Raw genomic sequence first — 15,204 nt, 5'->3', positions numbered from 1 at the left:
GAGAAGAGCACGCTGGAAGGCATTTTTCTACTCTTCGATAGACTGGATAGACACTTCATACCTACAGTGAATATTACAGTGGAACGATTCAAATTCTTTACCAGGAAGCAAAGAAATAACGGTCAACAAGCTGTTATTATTTGTCTATTTTGTCGTGACAAGCAAAGTGTTACAATAATAATGTCGAGTCAAATTCTGCAAATGCAGAATGCTACGGATATGGTTGGCGAGTGGAAACGTTTTAAGCAATCATTTCTTTTATATATGATGGCGAATAACTACAACGAGGAAAAGGAAATTCAAAAAGTTGCAAGATTCCTACACACAATACTATGTTGAAGACACACCTGACACCATGTTATATTGTGGTGAAATAAGAACACGATTAATAATTGTAATCTGTACTGTATTGGTTGACAATTGACATTACACGAGCCTACGCCGCCCGGGCTTGCGGAGCAAAAGACAATCTTAATGATATACCTAGTGTTACCATATCCAACAATACCTACTTTTTACTTGTATATATTATTATCAAAATTAAATTATAACTTCTTGTAACTGTAACTGACCGGACCTAAGTCCTCCATCACAACACAAGCAAGCATTTTCGGCTTTCTGTGGTGGTGGTAGGAGTTATTGTTGGGTTATTCGTAACCCGGGAATGTTTGTCTTTCTTTAAAAAAAAAAAAAAAAAAACTTGACCACGACTACGTGAACCCCCCCTGGCGCCAAAGCTGGATCCGCCCTTGCTTATAACAATAAGAATAACGACTCATTCGTACTCAAACTATGTACTATATATACCATTACTGCATTGTTTTACTTTAGGTCTGGACCCAGCAATGCCACTCTTCGCCACAATCGACGATTCGAAGAAACTGGATAAGGGAGATGCGAAGTTCGTTGATGTCATACACACCAATGCTCTAGAGATGGGAAAATTGGAACCCGTCGGACACGTGGACTTCTACCTCAATGGCGGCATGATACAGCCGGGTGCAAGAAACATAATGATACAAAAATGAGTAAGAACCTTTAAAAATATATATTAAAAGTTTTCACTTAGATTTTCAGCTTGTTTTTTCTATTTTCGTGAAACGAGATTTGAGAATTTTGTCGCAAAATGGTGGCTTGGATGTAATATACTAAGATTGGAGAACGACTTGCGCATAAAAAAATTGCGGCAGTTCCAGGTGAAAGACATCAAGTGGGCCGGTCCAGGAAATGTTATGGAATGCAACCACGCTCCGCGATTTTGACAAACAACCTGAACTACTTTTTTTGTTGTTTGTTTTTGGGGTGTTATACCGTGTTGCGCTAACTCCCTTCTTTAGCCGACGTTTCGGACAGCGTTGCAGTGTCCATCATCAGGGCAGATCCGGTAGATCCTAATATGTGATCCCACACATCTTCGGATCTACCGGATCTGCCCTGATGATGGACACTGCAACGCTGTCCGAAACGTCGGCTAAAGAAGGAGTTAGCGCGACACGGCATAACACCCCAAAAACAAACAACAAAAATGCTTTTGGCCGTGAAAATCTAAAAACTAACCTGAACTACGTTCTTCCACAAACATTTTTAAATTGCTGCCACAGGCCTAAATATTTGGAATTTTTCACAGTCTCTACCTTAAAAGATTCATAATAATATAACCAGCATTATTTCATAAATAACTTGACGGTTTTATTCAACATTATTCCGGGCAAGGGCTCTAAATGTCAATGTAATATTATGAAGGTGTGAATTTTCATTTTTATAATAATAATTTTGTAATCATAACTATTTCTACCAGGCGCAACGAGTTGCTATCATGGACGAGCCCCAGTTTACTTCAATGAATCGATCAACAGTAAAGTTGGTTTCTACGGGAGGAAGTGTGTCTCATGGTTTTTACACGTCCTTGGCTTGTGTGATGCTTTCCCCAGCAAACAAGAGACGATCATGGGGGAATACGTACCGAGCAAGTGAGAACATTTAATTTTGGTTTTTTTTTCTAAACGTTCGAGATTTTAAAATTACTTTTGTTCTGATACTTTTAAGGCAATGTAATTTTTTCTACTTTTCAGTGCTACTGGCCTCTTCTTCGTTGAAACAAATTCTGAGGTCCCATTTGCCAAGGGATGTACGACGATGTAGATGAAAATCCGCCCCAACTTAACAAGAATACAAATAAAGCATTTTTCTACCTCTTATTTAGAGAGACTTTAGACCAGTGTTTCCCAGCTTTCTTTATGCCATGCCCTATCGTAGTCTTTTCAAAAGTCAGATGCCCCACCGGCATCTTTTTTAACTAAACAGCAGGTAAATTTTCAAATCATATTGTAATATGTTTTTTAACGTATGAATCCCAAGTGAAACTAAATTAAACCTATTCTAATACACATATTATAACTGAAATTAAATTCAGTTACGCTTGCTAAAAAGAAATCTTATTTCGGGATCTAACTTAGTTAATTTTAGTCTTAGGTCCCCTCTTTTAGTTAAATCCAATCGATTTCGTTTTTAGTGAGTAAATCGCTTACGGCTCTAAATCCACATTCCACCAAATAAGTTGAGGGAAAGGGTAGTATTAATTTTCCGGCATGCAAAGTAATATTAGGATATTTTGTGTTAGTTTCTTTAAATCCTTAGGGAAAGTTTCTTCTTTAAGCCTTAATGTCACATTCGCACTCACACTGAGCAAAAACCGTTCTCACGTTATTACTGTAATTATTTATGTTCACGCAAGCCAAATTTAATTGCATACGTGGTATGGTCATACGAGGACTAAGGATAAACTATTCTCATTTTTAATGTAATCATTCATTTTCAAAGAAGTCACAGTTAATGCAACACGTTCTCATTTATTATAAGGAAACTTTGTTCTTATTTTCTTACTGTGATTATTCATGTTCAAGCACAATAAGACACATTCACAATCATACTAAGGAAATAATGTATCTTTTCTTGTGTTCATTCTGTAACTATTCATGTTCGCAGAAGTCAAGCTTAGTGGCAAATATTCGCATTCATAATAAGGAAAAACCATTCTCATGTTCTTACTGTAACTATTCATGTTCACAAAAGATAAATTTAATGACTCACATTCGCATTCACACTAGGGATAAACCATTTTCATGTTCTTACTGCGATAATTCATGTTCACAGAAGTCACGTTTAATGAGACACATTAGCACTCATACTGAAGAAAAACTATTCTTACTGTAATTATTCATGTTTATGGCAGTCATATTTAACGACACACATTATAACTCATATTTAGGATAAACCATTCTCATTTTCTTAGTTTAACTATTCATGTTCACAAAAGTCAAGCAAAAAGACACATTCGCATTCATACTAAGCAAAATCCATTCTCACGTTCTTACTGTGATCATTCATGTTCACGGATATCCAGCTTATTTTTACAAGTTCGCACCCATGCTTAGAAAAAATCATGTATCATGCTCTTATTGTAATTATATATTTTATTTTAGAAAAATCAACAGTTTCTTGGTTGGTTTATACATGTGCAATATACTTAGAAACCAATTATTGATTTTTTTATTATACTTATACATTAAGTATAAAACAACTGAGCAGTATATTGTAGATGTTGTATTGTACCAATGCAACATTTAAAGCTGTATCCTGCACAGTTTCTGTCTTTTAAGATAATTATTTAAATTGTAACGGATTTCATTGTATTTTAAGTACAATTTGGCGTATATTTCAATTTTGTACATCTCAGGCATTTTTTTGTATGGCCGATGAGTATTCCCCTTTTTTTTATTATCAATATAAAGTTTTTTTACAGGTTTTTTTTTTTCGAAGACTGTCTCACTAGGATAAACCTGTGTCGAGACAGACGTATTTGATACATGAATTAATGTTTACATATTTTTTGATACATAAAATATTTCATTACATTAAATGACATTGTGAAAAGGATACAAAATAATAAATAATAATAATAAATGATAAATTTGTTAATGAGCATCTAGTTGGAGTACATACTTATGTGGGGATTTTTATAAAATTTTTGATCGTGGATCTGTCTTGGCTGATGATCCAAGACTTGATGTCTGTTTTATATTTAAAAAAAAATTCGTTCAGTCTAATGGCTAGTGGGAGAGCATTATATAGCCTTGTTGCAAAATATCTAAAATTTCTCTGGCCAAAAATTGTTTTAGCGAAAGGGATTTGTAAGAAATTATGTCCTTTGGTTCTAGTATCACTAGCAGTTTGGATATTGTCAAAAGTAGTTTTGTGTTTGAAGAGGTATGTTAGTATGTTTTTGGCATAAAGTTGCCTAGTGTCCATAACACAGATTTTCCTAAAGATTTCATCCGAACTGCTTGTGATTGGTAGTTTGAGGATAATCTTTATTATAAGTTTCTGAGCTTTAGATATTGGATCAATGGCGGCAGCGTTTGCTCCTCCCCATGCTATGATACCATATTCTATTAAAGATTGACAAAGTGCATAGTAGATTGTTTTGAGCTGGCTTAGGTTGATAAAGTTGCAAGTTTGTCTAAAAAAGTAAATGAATTTTCTAAGTTTGTTTTCTGTAGTGGTTATATGTTGTTTCCACTTTAAATTGCTGTCAAAAATAACACCTAAGTATTTAATTTTAGTTACCTGTTCTAAATAAGGGCAATCACATATTATCGTATTTGTCAGGTTGCAAGCACATATTTTAATTTGATAATCTGGGTTTCTTAAGGAAGGATTAATACTAAATTCAATGTATTTAGTTTTGGTCACATTCATTGTTTGTGTATTATTGTTTAACCATCTTTTAACCACAGTTATGCCCCTGTTAGCTTTTATGTATACATCATTCCAATTGCTTGATTTGAAGAGGAGAATCGTATCATCAGCAAAACTTACAATTTTGGCATCTATTTGAAGATTACATAATTCATTTATGTATATTAAGAACAGGGTAGGACCTAAATCACTTCCTTGAGGCACGCCGTAGCTAATTGGTAATTGATTGCTATTGTAGTTGTTGATTTTCACACTTTGCTTTCGGTTTGACAGGTAATCGCTAATAATAGTAAGTTATCACCATTTATACCAATATTAGATAGTTTTTGTAAAAGTTTAGAGTGAGAGATAGTATCGAACGCTTTGCACAGGTCTAAGAATATTGATATGCATTTTGATCCCTTGTCTAAGTTTTCATTTAGAAAATCGGTAACTGTTGCCAGGGCTTCGGAGGTGTCTTTATTTTTCCTGAATCCAAACTGGTTGAGTGATAGTATGTTATTTTGTTCAAGGTATTCGATTAGTGGATTATTAATAGTTTTTTCAAAGACTTTAGATAGTGAATTTAGTAATGTAATTGGACGATAGTTAGTTATGTCCGCTCTAGAGCCTCCTTTATGTATTGGGATTATGATTCCGTGTTTTAGTTTGTCAGGGAATCGGCCTTTTAGGATGCTTAGGTTAATAAGATATGTTAAGGGAGTGGTTATTTCTGATACAAGTTTTTTTAAGGCAATATTTGATATATCGTCCAAGCCAGTTGAGGACGAGTTTTTAAATGAGTTTATGATCAATCTAGTATCTTCATTTGAAATTTGTTTTAGACTAAAATGCAAGTTGTTGGGCAAATTTGTATTACAGCTTAGTGAACTGGAGTTGGTATGGTTTACATCGATATTTTTTGCGATTTGTTCACCTATTTTTGAGAAGTATTTATTTGCATGATTAACAATAATATCGGGATTACTAGAAAAACTAAATATTTTATCATTTACTTTTAGTTGTTTTAAGTCATTCGTAGGATTAGGTTGAGAGTGAGTGGCTTCTTTAAGTGTTTTCCAAAGTTTTTTAGGATCATTATTACAGTTTTCTATTTTCTGTTTGTAATATATCTCTTTAGCCTTTCTTATTATTTGGGTACAAATGTATCTATATCTTTTATAAAAGTTTCGAAGTTGTATATCATAAGGATTGTTAATAACGTTTTTGTGGAGTTTGTTACGTTTACGGATAGATTTAATAATAGTGTGGTTAATCCATGGCTTAATTGGTAAAATATTATTTGGTATATGTTTTATAATTATGTTTGTATGTTCGTTAATGGTAGTCTGTAAGTAATTGATAAAGTACGTCCAGGCGTCTTCTGGATTTATGGTGTTAAGTAATTCTGACCACGATTTACTCATCAGAGATTGACGAACACAATCATAATTGATTTGAATGATTTGTTTCTTATTTGTTGTGTTTTTATGTTTGTCTTTTCTGTTGCATGTTTGTATGGAAAGAATAGTGGTGTAGTGGTCGGTAAGTGTAGATTCATATACAATAGATATTACTGGGCAGTTGGATTTGACCATGATGTGGTCAATGCATGAAATGGAGTCTAATGTAGCACGTGTGGGAGTGTTTATGGTGCTTTGGAATCCATGGTATGTGAGCGTATTTAAGTATTCTTGGCACTGAGAATGTTTGTTTGTGGGCAGAATATTTATGTTGAGGTCACCAGCAATAATACAATTTTTAATATTACATAATTCAGTTAAACAGTTATTAATTGATTTTAGGAATGGTGAAATATTATAAGAGGATGGAGAACGGTATATTGCTAAGATACATGTGTCATTATTGAGAGTTATTTGCAAACAGTTTGCAAATAACGGACTTGGATTTCCTTGACACATAAACCAATCAGGTCAGTTCTGGTATAGACAAAAACTCCATCATTTTGTTTAGTATGTATTGAAGTGCTGTAGTGAACATACCCTTTCAAAATTTTAGGAGCATAATTTTTTGGTATCCAGCATTCAGTAAGAATAATTATATGAAAAGAGGTTCCAATATTATCAAGTTGTAGCAAGAATTCGTCAAAATTCTTGGAAATTGATCTAATATTTTGCTGTGAGATTTGAAGAGAGGATGAGTGTGTTTGTAGTACATTTTTACAGAATTTAGGATTTGACGTCCTATAATTGGTAATACAGTCCATTTTTAATAATATCCATTACAATAAGGGTTTTCTCTAGAATTTAAAATCTACGATACCATTTTTTTAATGTCACTTTCATGTTTGATTTGAATGATTTTTTCCCTTTGACCCTTACGAACAAGTAATTTATTGGCTTTAAACCACACAAATTCGAATTTTGTTTCTTTAGCCTTTTGTTTTGCTTTCCACAGCAATTCCTAATAATAAGGCGTAAGCACTTCACTAAGATAAATAGGTGATTTTGGGTTAAGTATTTTGGCTGTATTTTTGAAAGATAAGACCATATCTCTCGTTTTCTGGTTGTAGAAATTTACTTGCAGTTTATCGGGGGCGTTAGTTCTGCGGTCCTGGGTCCTGGTCACAAAGCGTAGATCCTGCTGCAACAATGGCATACCAAGGGAATTGGCTACCCGAAGAACGGTGGTTGTTCTCCCGGCCGCAATTCAACACCCGCCATTTCCACACAGTCGCAGAGATTATTTTGTTCCATAGTGGCTAGTCTGGTTTCCAGGCTTGAAATTCTTAAGTCATTCTTAGTATTTATTTCACGTAAGGATTGTGTATCTTTTTGTAGGTCTTGTAGTACTTTAAAATTTGATAACAGATCTTCATATTGATTATTTATAAATTCGTTGCTTCTCTTCAGTTCCTTAATTTCGTCTTCGAACATTTTTTTAAGTTCAGTGACCTTTTGGTCAAAATATTTGGTCAGACGAATAAAGAGAATATCATCATCATCGGTATTTGCAGCCGAGGATGTAGACAGTGATCCTGGTCTGATTAGGCATTTTGGGCATTTCCAAGAAGTTTTATTTTTTTCTGCCATTTTTTTGTATTTGGAATCAGAGATATTGAGGCAATTATTGTGAAATGTTATTTTGCTCTTGGTACACGTGAACATATACTCATTTTTATTTATTGGGTTGAGGCAACCTTCACAGTTAAACATTGTGGTTAATAATCCTCAACGCCTAAATAATTGTTTTCCGCAAAATTTTAGCACGAAGCGACCTCACTTTTGACCAATAGCGAGATAGGTACAGCGAGATAGCCTTTATATGTGGAATGCCTACGTGTCTCATCTCTGAAGCGTGGTGCCCCACCACTGAGGCGTTATGCCCCACCGGTGGGGCGTACGCCCCACCGTGGGAAACACTGCTTTAGACCAAAAGAGCTCTGGACCAAAAAGGCCTCTTTCTCTTTCATCATGATTTTTATTAAAAGGTGGTTGAAAAATAGATGTAATTTAGGTTTTGTGAAAAAAATATTTGCAATGAAACATGGCTGCATTTTGAAAAGGGAACAATCAAACAGTTATGGTATTTGACCGATGAAGGATCTATTTTATCGCTGTTTGACGACGCTGTGGATCAAACTAAAATAAAAATGCTCGAAATATAAAAAAAATAAATTTATAAACCCATCACAAATGTTACATCCCATCGAAGGAAGATCTTGATGGTAAATTGTATGGTAAGTTTATTAAGTAGTTTAAATTATGTTTTGTATTGAGGTTTTTGTTCATATCATAATTTAGTGACTTTTGTTTCAGAGAAAAATATTTACGACTTCATTTCAGTCAAGAGCAAGTATTTGTTTGATCGTCTGAAAACAGATGCCAGTTTTCTTAACGAATTCCCTACGATGTGGTCAAATAATGCTTTGTATCAAGAAGTCAGAAAGAAGGTGTCGCCGCTGAGGATAGTGAATGATACAGCTGAAAGAAATATTGAGTTCATGCAAGATTTTAATGGCTTAATCTCACGGTCGAAGAGGAACAAAAATAATTTTTGTTACGATGCGTTCAGGAACACCGGAAGATTTATCCTGACTGTAAAAAACAAACTATGAAGAAAAAATTTAATCAATAAACCATTTTTAAATATAAAATACTACGTAATTGAACATTTGTGCATTTTTAAATTTTATTTATCCGACAAAAATGAAAGTTGAAAATCCTTCCATATTAACTCTGTACCATATGTTTGGCATCAAGTCGGCACGGGTTGCCGGTGTTTAATCAAAATAATATTTATTATATGAGTTATTGGGATCAAATGAAATAAAATAAGAGGGTATGCATATATATATACATTTTCTGCGGGTTTGTGTTATTGAATTATACTAAATTAGCCATCCTCCTCACCAAACAAGCAAGAGTATTACGAAATCGTATGAGTTGATTATTGAAAATAACTTTGGGTTCGACCAAACAGATGTCGCTCAAAGCTTTTTAAAAATGGGGACCGATGTTTTCAGGTTTCATTTTCTCATTGACAGCTGATCAATAATTGTTATTAATAATCAATTTTTGAAATAGGAAGTAATAGAACTAGACGATTAACGATAAATCAAATGTGGAAAGTGTATCGTGATACAAAGTTACAAAAAAAGTTCAGCAATAAAACCACACATCAACAATTGTTATGCATGCGAACCCTATTCGGCATGTGGTTTATAGGCTTACTCAATGATGCGAAGTTAATTCAGTCCTAAAAATGATTGATATGAATTTATTTAATGTCAATTAAATCACAGTTGCTTTTTTGGCTTTAACTTTAGACAGGTAAGGCTCGCGGGATCAAATCCCGACGTGCGTAAGAAAGTATTATTTGATTATTTTTTTTACTTTACAAATAACTCATTTAAAATAAAAACAAAGTAGATACATTTGCGGCACGTTCCAGAGTGGAAGATACTCTCAGTATCGCCTTGGTGTAAGACCACTATTCAGAATTGAAACGTTGCTTGAAATGGCTTTGGCCTTGTTTGGCGACTAGATCCGAATAGCCAGGTAGTCCCCCACTTTTCTCGTCCCCATCTCCTTCCCCTCCCCGCTTCCGCATCAGCCTCACAGCATACTCGAATTGGGGATGCCACCTGGCTTCAGACGGTTGGGAGCAATTGCGACTGTTGTGCTGTTTTAAATAAAAAAAAATAAAAAACTTTTTCTTAAAGCATATATATTCAAGTATTACGTTTATTTACTTAATGCCGACCAGGTTTCGCTGCAACCGTGGCTTCGTCAGGGCAGTATAATATTTAACAATTAAAACAAATGAAATATGCCACATCACTAAGTATTTGCTTCATATGAAAAAACACACATATTTTATTAGGTTAAAAAAATATGTAGTGCAATATTTGTTTTCCAACCTACTTTGGTAATATATTACATAAATGGACTTCATGACATTGGGGCATAACCCTAGAAAGATTACGAGGCTTTTAGAAAATGAGAGAAAGGATAAAGAGCAGGCATAAAATTTGTCGTAAGTTAGGGGTCATTTTAAAGTTATTTTCTACCTGTAGACAAAAATAATGTCATTGTTTGAAGCTAGTTCCTAGGACTCGATAACAGCTTTCTATGGACCAACATATTTGTACGAGCGAGATTTTTCTCAGATGAAAACGTTTAAATAGAAACACAGTGTTAATAATTACTATCGAACTTGATATCGTGTTTGCATTAAAATTACGTAGCCATCTGAGAGTTACCAAAACTTGATTTCAACATCCTATTTATTATATTAATCCATTATCTTGTATGTATTTTCTATTTTATTAAATATCTGATGATAGGTAGGTGCATTGTGTTATGGATGTTAACCATACATTCTCTGGACTACAGATAAAATGATATCTTGACATGACGTACAGGACTGCAAATCGCCTGTCAATTTTTTTGCCATTTATCAAAAAGTTATACTACATTATAGGTAGGAAGATCTCCAAAATATCACGTTGAAAACCCATCATTCTATGTAGAAACCTTGTTTGAAAAATATTTAGCTTTGTTTATAAACATTTTCCTCTTCTTCTTTATTTTATTTTCCTTATCCCATAATTTTTCTAGTTATAGTTGATATGATTGCTGGTTAAAATTTTTAATTGTTAATCTCATGCATGTGTTACGCTAATTCACACTATTGTTATTATTTAATTAGATTTTGTGAGCATGAAGTAGTTTGTCAATGTTGTCAATTAACTGTTTCTTGTCAATAATAATTTCATTGAAAAACAGTTCCCGGGACATTATGAACTCATGTGAATGAGCTTATTTACTATTGTATTGTATGAAGTAATAAGAACAATTTTGCATTTTTTAGAAAATGAGCACAAATTACATAGATAAAAGAAAAACATATTTTTCTACGAGAATTGTGTTTGAAAAATGTATTAAATTATTGCACACCATTTGCAATACACGCAAACCAATTACGTAATTTGAAATAAATATAATTTATTTTATTTGGGGTTTGTTTTTTTTTCATATGAACCTTGCTTTAAATGTATATTGTATATTACAAATAACCATCAAACGGTAACCATCAAATTACCGGTAACCACATTGAATATTTGTGAAAATCACATTCTTGAGCAAATGAGATTGAAATCGTTATTCTAGTCGTGTATTTTTAGCTTCACTTAATTCTTAAGCGTAGCATTATTATTGCAAATTCATTTCGTTTTTAAATATTTCAGGCATTTTATTGTAAGCGAAGAGGATTTATTATATAACTTAAATTTATGGTAATTGAAAAAAAAACTTTTTCTTGTTTAAAACCACTTTACTGAGTTATACAATTCGACAGGTTTCGGTTACACTCAACCTTCTTTAGGACAATGGACATATAAATTGTTTATGCAAACTCAGTAAATAAATAAAGTGGTTTAAAACAAAGTTTTTTTTTCATTTATATAATGTCAAGCCACAAAGTGTATACTCGATAAATTTAAGGTATTTATACACCACTGCAGATAGAACAACTTAGATTTATTGCTACTATAATTCTACTAATATAATAAATCGCAAATATAAACACTTCCGTAATTACCTGTTAAGAAACATTTTGAAGTTGATGCGCATTTAAAGTAATTATGTACTTATCAGCAAGGCAGGTGTACTTACCTACAACATTTATTTTATTTCTTTTCTTTTTGTGTAGGTTCTAATTGCTTGTATGGGTACTTTAATACGTAGGTATGGTAAGAATTACTTTTAAATTTCTATTCCAATTGAGCGATAACCATTGATAGGTACTAAAAAGATAGATTGAGTCAAGTTTAGTTAAACTTTCCATTTAAAAGCGAGGTAAAGTTTTGTTTTCTTACTTGAAATATGATGAGACTTTTTAATTGTTATCTGAATTAGAGTAAATAATAAAATAACCACAGTTCCTTATCAATTTCGTTTGTTCGGAAAGTCAAACGCTGTCTGGCACCTGGCACTAATAATGGGTTGTAGTATAAAAACGTTGTTTAGATAGTATGTTCACACCAGTCGTGGCATTCAACGCTGAAATAGGAAATCAACAAGTTTGTGAAAATAAAGTATTTAATACTGAAAGTAACTTAATTTTCACAATTATATCCTGAATTAACAATGAAGTCATCCATCATCATATCAGGTAAGTTTTTTACAGAAGTAACTTTAATACTTAATTATATTCAACACTTTTCTCTTTTTATTACCCCAATATCTGAGTATTTCAACAATTTAAAAACCTTTCACTGTAAAATATTTATAAAAATAGCTCTTAAAAAACACAACATTATATTCGTATATACACCACAGACCAACAATTTTATAAATATTTTAATAAACTGGTCTGCTTAAACAAGATTATTAAACATATTGATTACTCAATATGTTTTATTATAATATTTTTCGATATTAATATTACATGTACATAGTGCATTCTTTTTTATTCTCATTCTCATTCATATTATTTTCCAGCTATATTTATAAATATTTTTTATTAGGTTTCTGGTTATGCTATATGTTAATTCATTTCTGAAAACTATATATTTCTTAAATTATATATCTTGTTAATATATTGCATCTATTAATTTTATCTTATTAATAAGAGAAAATATAAATTATTTTGTTATTTTCAAACTTTTTCATTTCTGTTTTTGTTTAGTTTTAATTTGGCATCAGGGGATTAGCTTTTTGCTTCCTCAATCATCATTTTGTGTTACACCTCCCTTGGAATGCCCCAACAAAAATATTACTTTCTGGTTATACACGAGGTAATGAAATTTATATTACTATAATTAGAATATTCTAGAAATGGAAAAAAAAATTATGCTTTACCTATGAGAGAATATAAGTACTACCCATTCCTGTACTCATCCTCTTTGTTGTTGTTAACAGGAATGCTCGAATTCAACACGACACCGAAAATATTTTTGACAAACATTTTTTTAAACTAATCTCTAGAACTACACATATATAGAAAGGGGTTAACATATATGTGCCTAATATGAGTAATCAATGGGAGATCCCATCCATTTTTTATACTCCGAAAGCGAGAACTTCTGCCTCAACGCGACAATCAACAGAGCGACTCAACTGCTTTGAGTCAACGATTCTGCATTGACCATTCAAATTTTCGTCACTTACAGACAGTTCAGCAACTATCTTTTGACGTATGTCACAAAATTGTGAAACTGCCCCCATGACCTTTTATACTTTACCTCTAGTTTGTGATTTATTAATATTCAAACAATCTTTCTTCTTACACAGGAGTAGAAAATCGCTCGAAAAGTACTTAATTTCTACGACTGGATTCGGAACTCCGGAGCATACAACGAATATTGTTTTTTGTAATTGTTTTCACGCTAACTTTCGCCCTCATTTAAATCTGACCCTGGTGCGATTTAGTAAGAATTTAATGTGATTATTGCATGATAACTTTTCAGAAAAACACAGGAAAACCCACACGAGTTGAGCATTTCCGATCCGGAATCATTCAAGCAAGCAAACTTCACACCCAATGCTCCCGTGAAAATTCTAATTCACGGCTTCACTGGCCATCGCGATTTCGACCCAAACATTGATTCAAGACCAGGTAAAGCATTAAATTTAATTATTTCTAAATGTTCGCAAAAACAGCCAATGCCCAATATACATTCTTCGGTCGATTGATTGAAAAACATTGATTGATTGAAGAATTTAAAAACAGTACTATTTTATTGCATTATTTGAACTGACTTCAAACATCAGTGAATCTGGTCATTTTCAATGCATAATTAGATTTTTCAAATTATTATATGACGAGAACATTTCATTAGTTTTTTTAAGCAACGTTACAAAAAACAATTAATACATTTTTTCAATTGAATGGATTTGGCAATACCTATACCCATAGTAAAAAAAAAAAAGTGGGTGTGTCAAGCCTACGCAAGACAGAAGTGAAACTTCTAGTATTCCTCTCTCTCTATTTTCATTTCATCATCTCTATTTTCTCTCTTAGGTTAGTTTGAAAATTAGAGGTTAAATAATTCAACGACGAAGCATGGATTTGCTTTTTCTAATATTTTCTTATAGATGAATGACGTTCGATTAATGTATAGTTCCAAAAATTTTCAATTTATTCACAAGTATACAATATTACATAAATAACAATATTACAATTAAAAATTACAAAGAAATTACAATGACAATTTACCAATCATGTGCCATTTTCATTGTCAATTTCATGAATATCATTTCCTAATGTCGTGATAATTGGGTTATGGTAACTAAAGTGCGAGATATATACATGAGCACTTAAATCCTTAATGAATCGTGCAAAAACTGCATCGATTGTTGTCCCGTGTCGGGAGAGAACGTTCGTGAGCGGCTCCCCCACCTCAACAAGCGCATATGGTGAGAGAGGGACAGTGAACGGTGAGCGGTGGTGGGGGTACCCGCATTTTCGTGTCGATCCTGACTCGGTTTTACTCCGTCCCCGAAAATTCATTACGCGCCTAAAGAAGTTTCACTTCAAAAAGTGAAAAAAATCAAACCGTAAAAAAACAAAGTTTTTTTATTATAATACGTCTATTTTTATTAATTTGGTTTGACTTCCAAAAAATAGGACAGTTAGGATTGAATCTTCCTCTGCGGGGACTGACCCCTAACTCCTGCGTACTTTAAAAATGTCTTTTAAACTTTTTTGTTTGTTTTTAAATTGGTCTGACAGAGTATCGAGCCTTCCTGCCTAGATACTGACCAAAACGAGTAAACCGCGCTCACTTTAGCCAAATCATACCGTACAATAGGTACCGAGCTTTATTTCTGCTGTAAAGTTTTAGAATGTTATCTAATTTCAAGGAAATACGTGTGCGTGCGCGTGTATGTGCGTGAGTGCCTCTGAAAATTGACAGAATGAATTGTCATATATGCCGAGTTTCAGCTTTATCGAAAATTGGGAAGTGGGTTAATTTCCACATCCAAGATTCCATTGCAT

General features: G+C 33.0%; 1 protein-coding gene across 1 annotated transcript in view; it reads left to right on the top strand.

Moving 5' to 3' along the window:
* The window catches only part of LOC149420937 (uncharacterized), an 86,857-nt gene that overhangs the window by 27,681 nt on the left and 43,972 nt on the right, over positions 1-15,204 (top strand). Inside the window, exons 11-14 of the mRNA XM_089635148.1 lie at positions 832-1,001; positions 12,357-12,375; positions 12,892-13,000; positions 13,673-13,821. Coding sequence (XP_089491274.1) covers positions 832-1,001; positions 12,357-12,375; positions 12,892-13,000; positions 13,673-13,821 — 447 coding nt within the window. The remainder of the gene's footprint in view (positions 1-831; positions 1,002-12,356; positions 12,376-12,891; positions 13,001-13,672; positions 13,822-15,204) is intronic.

Source organism: Hesperophylax consimilis, chromosome 9 (genome assembly GCF_061612785.1).
Source record: "Hesperophylax consimilis isolate HC1 chromosome 9, BYU_Hcon_1.0, whole genome shotgun sequence".
Taxonomy (NCBI): domain Eukaryota; kingdom Metazoa; phylum Arthropoda; class Insecta; order Trichoptera; family Limnephilidae; genus Hesperophylax; species Hesperophylax consimilis.
This window is presented reverse-complemented; position numbering and strand designations above follow the sequence as displayed.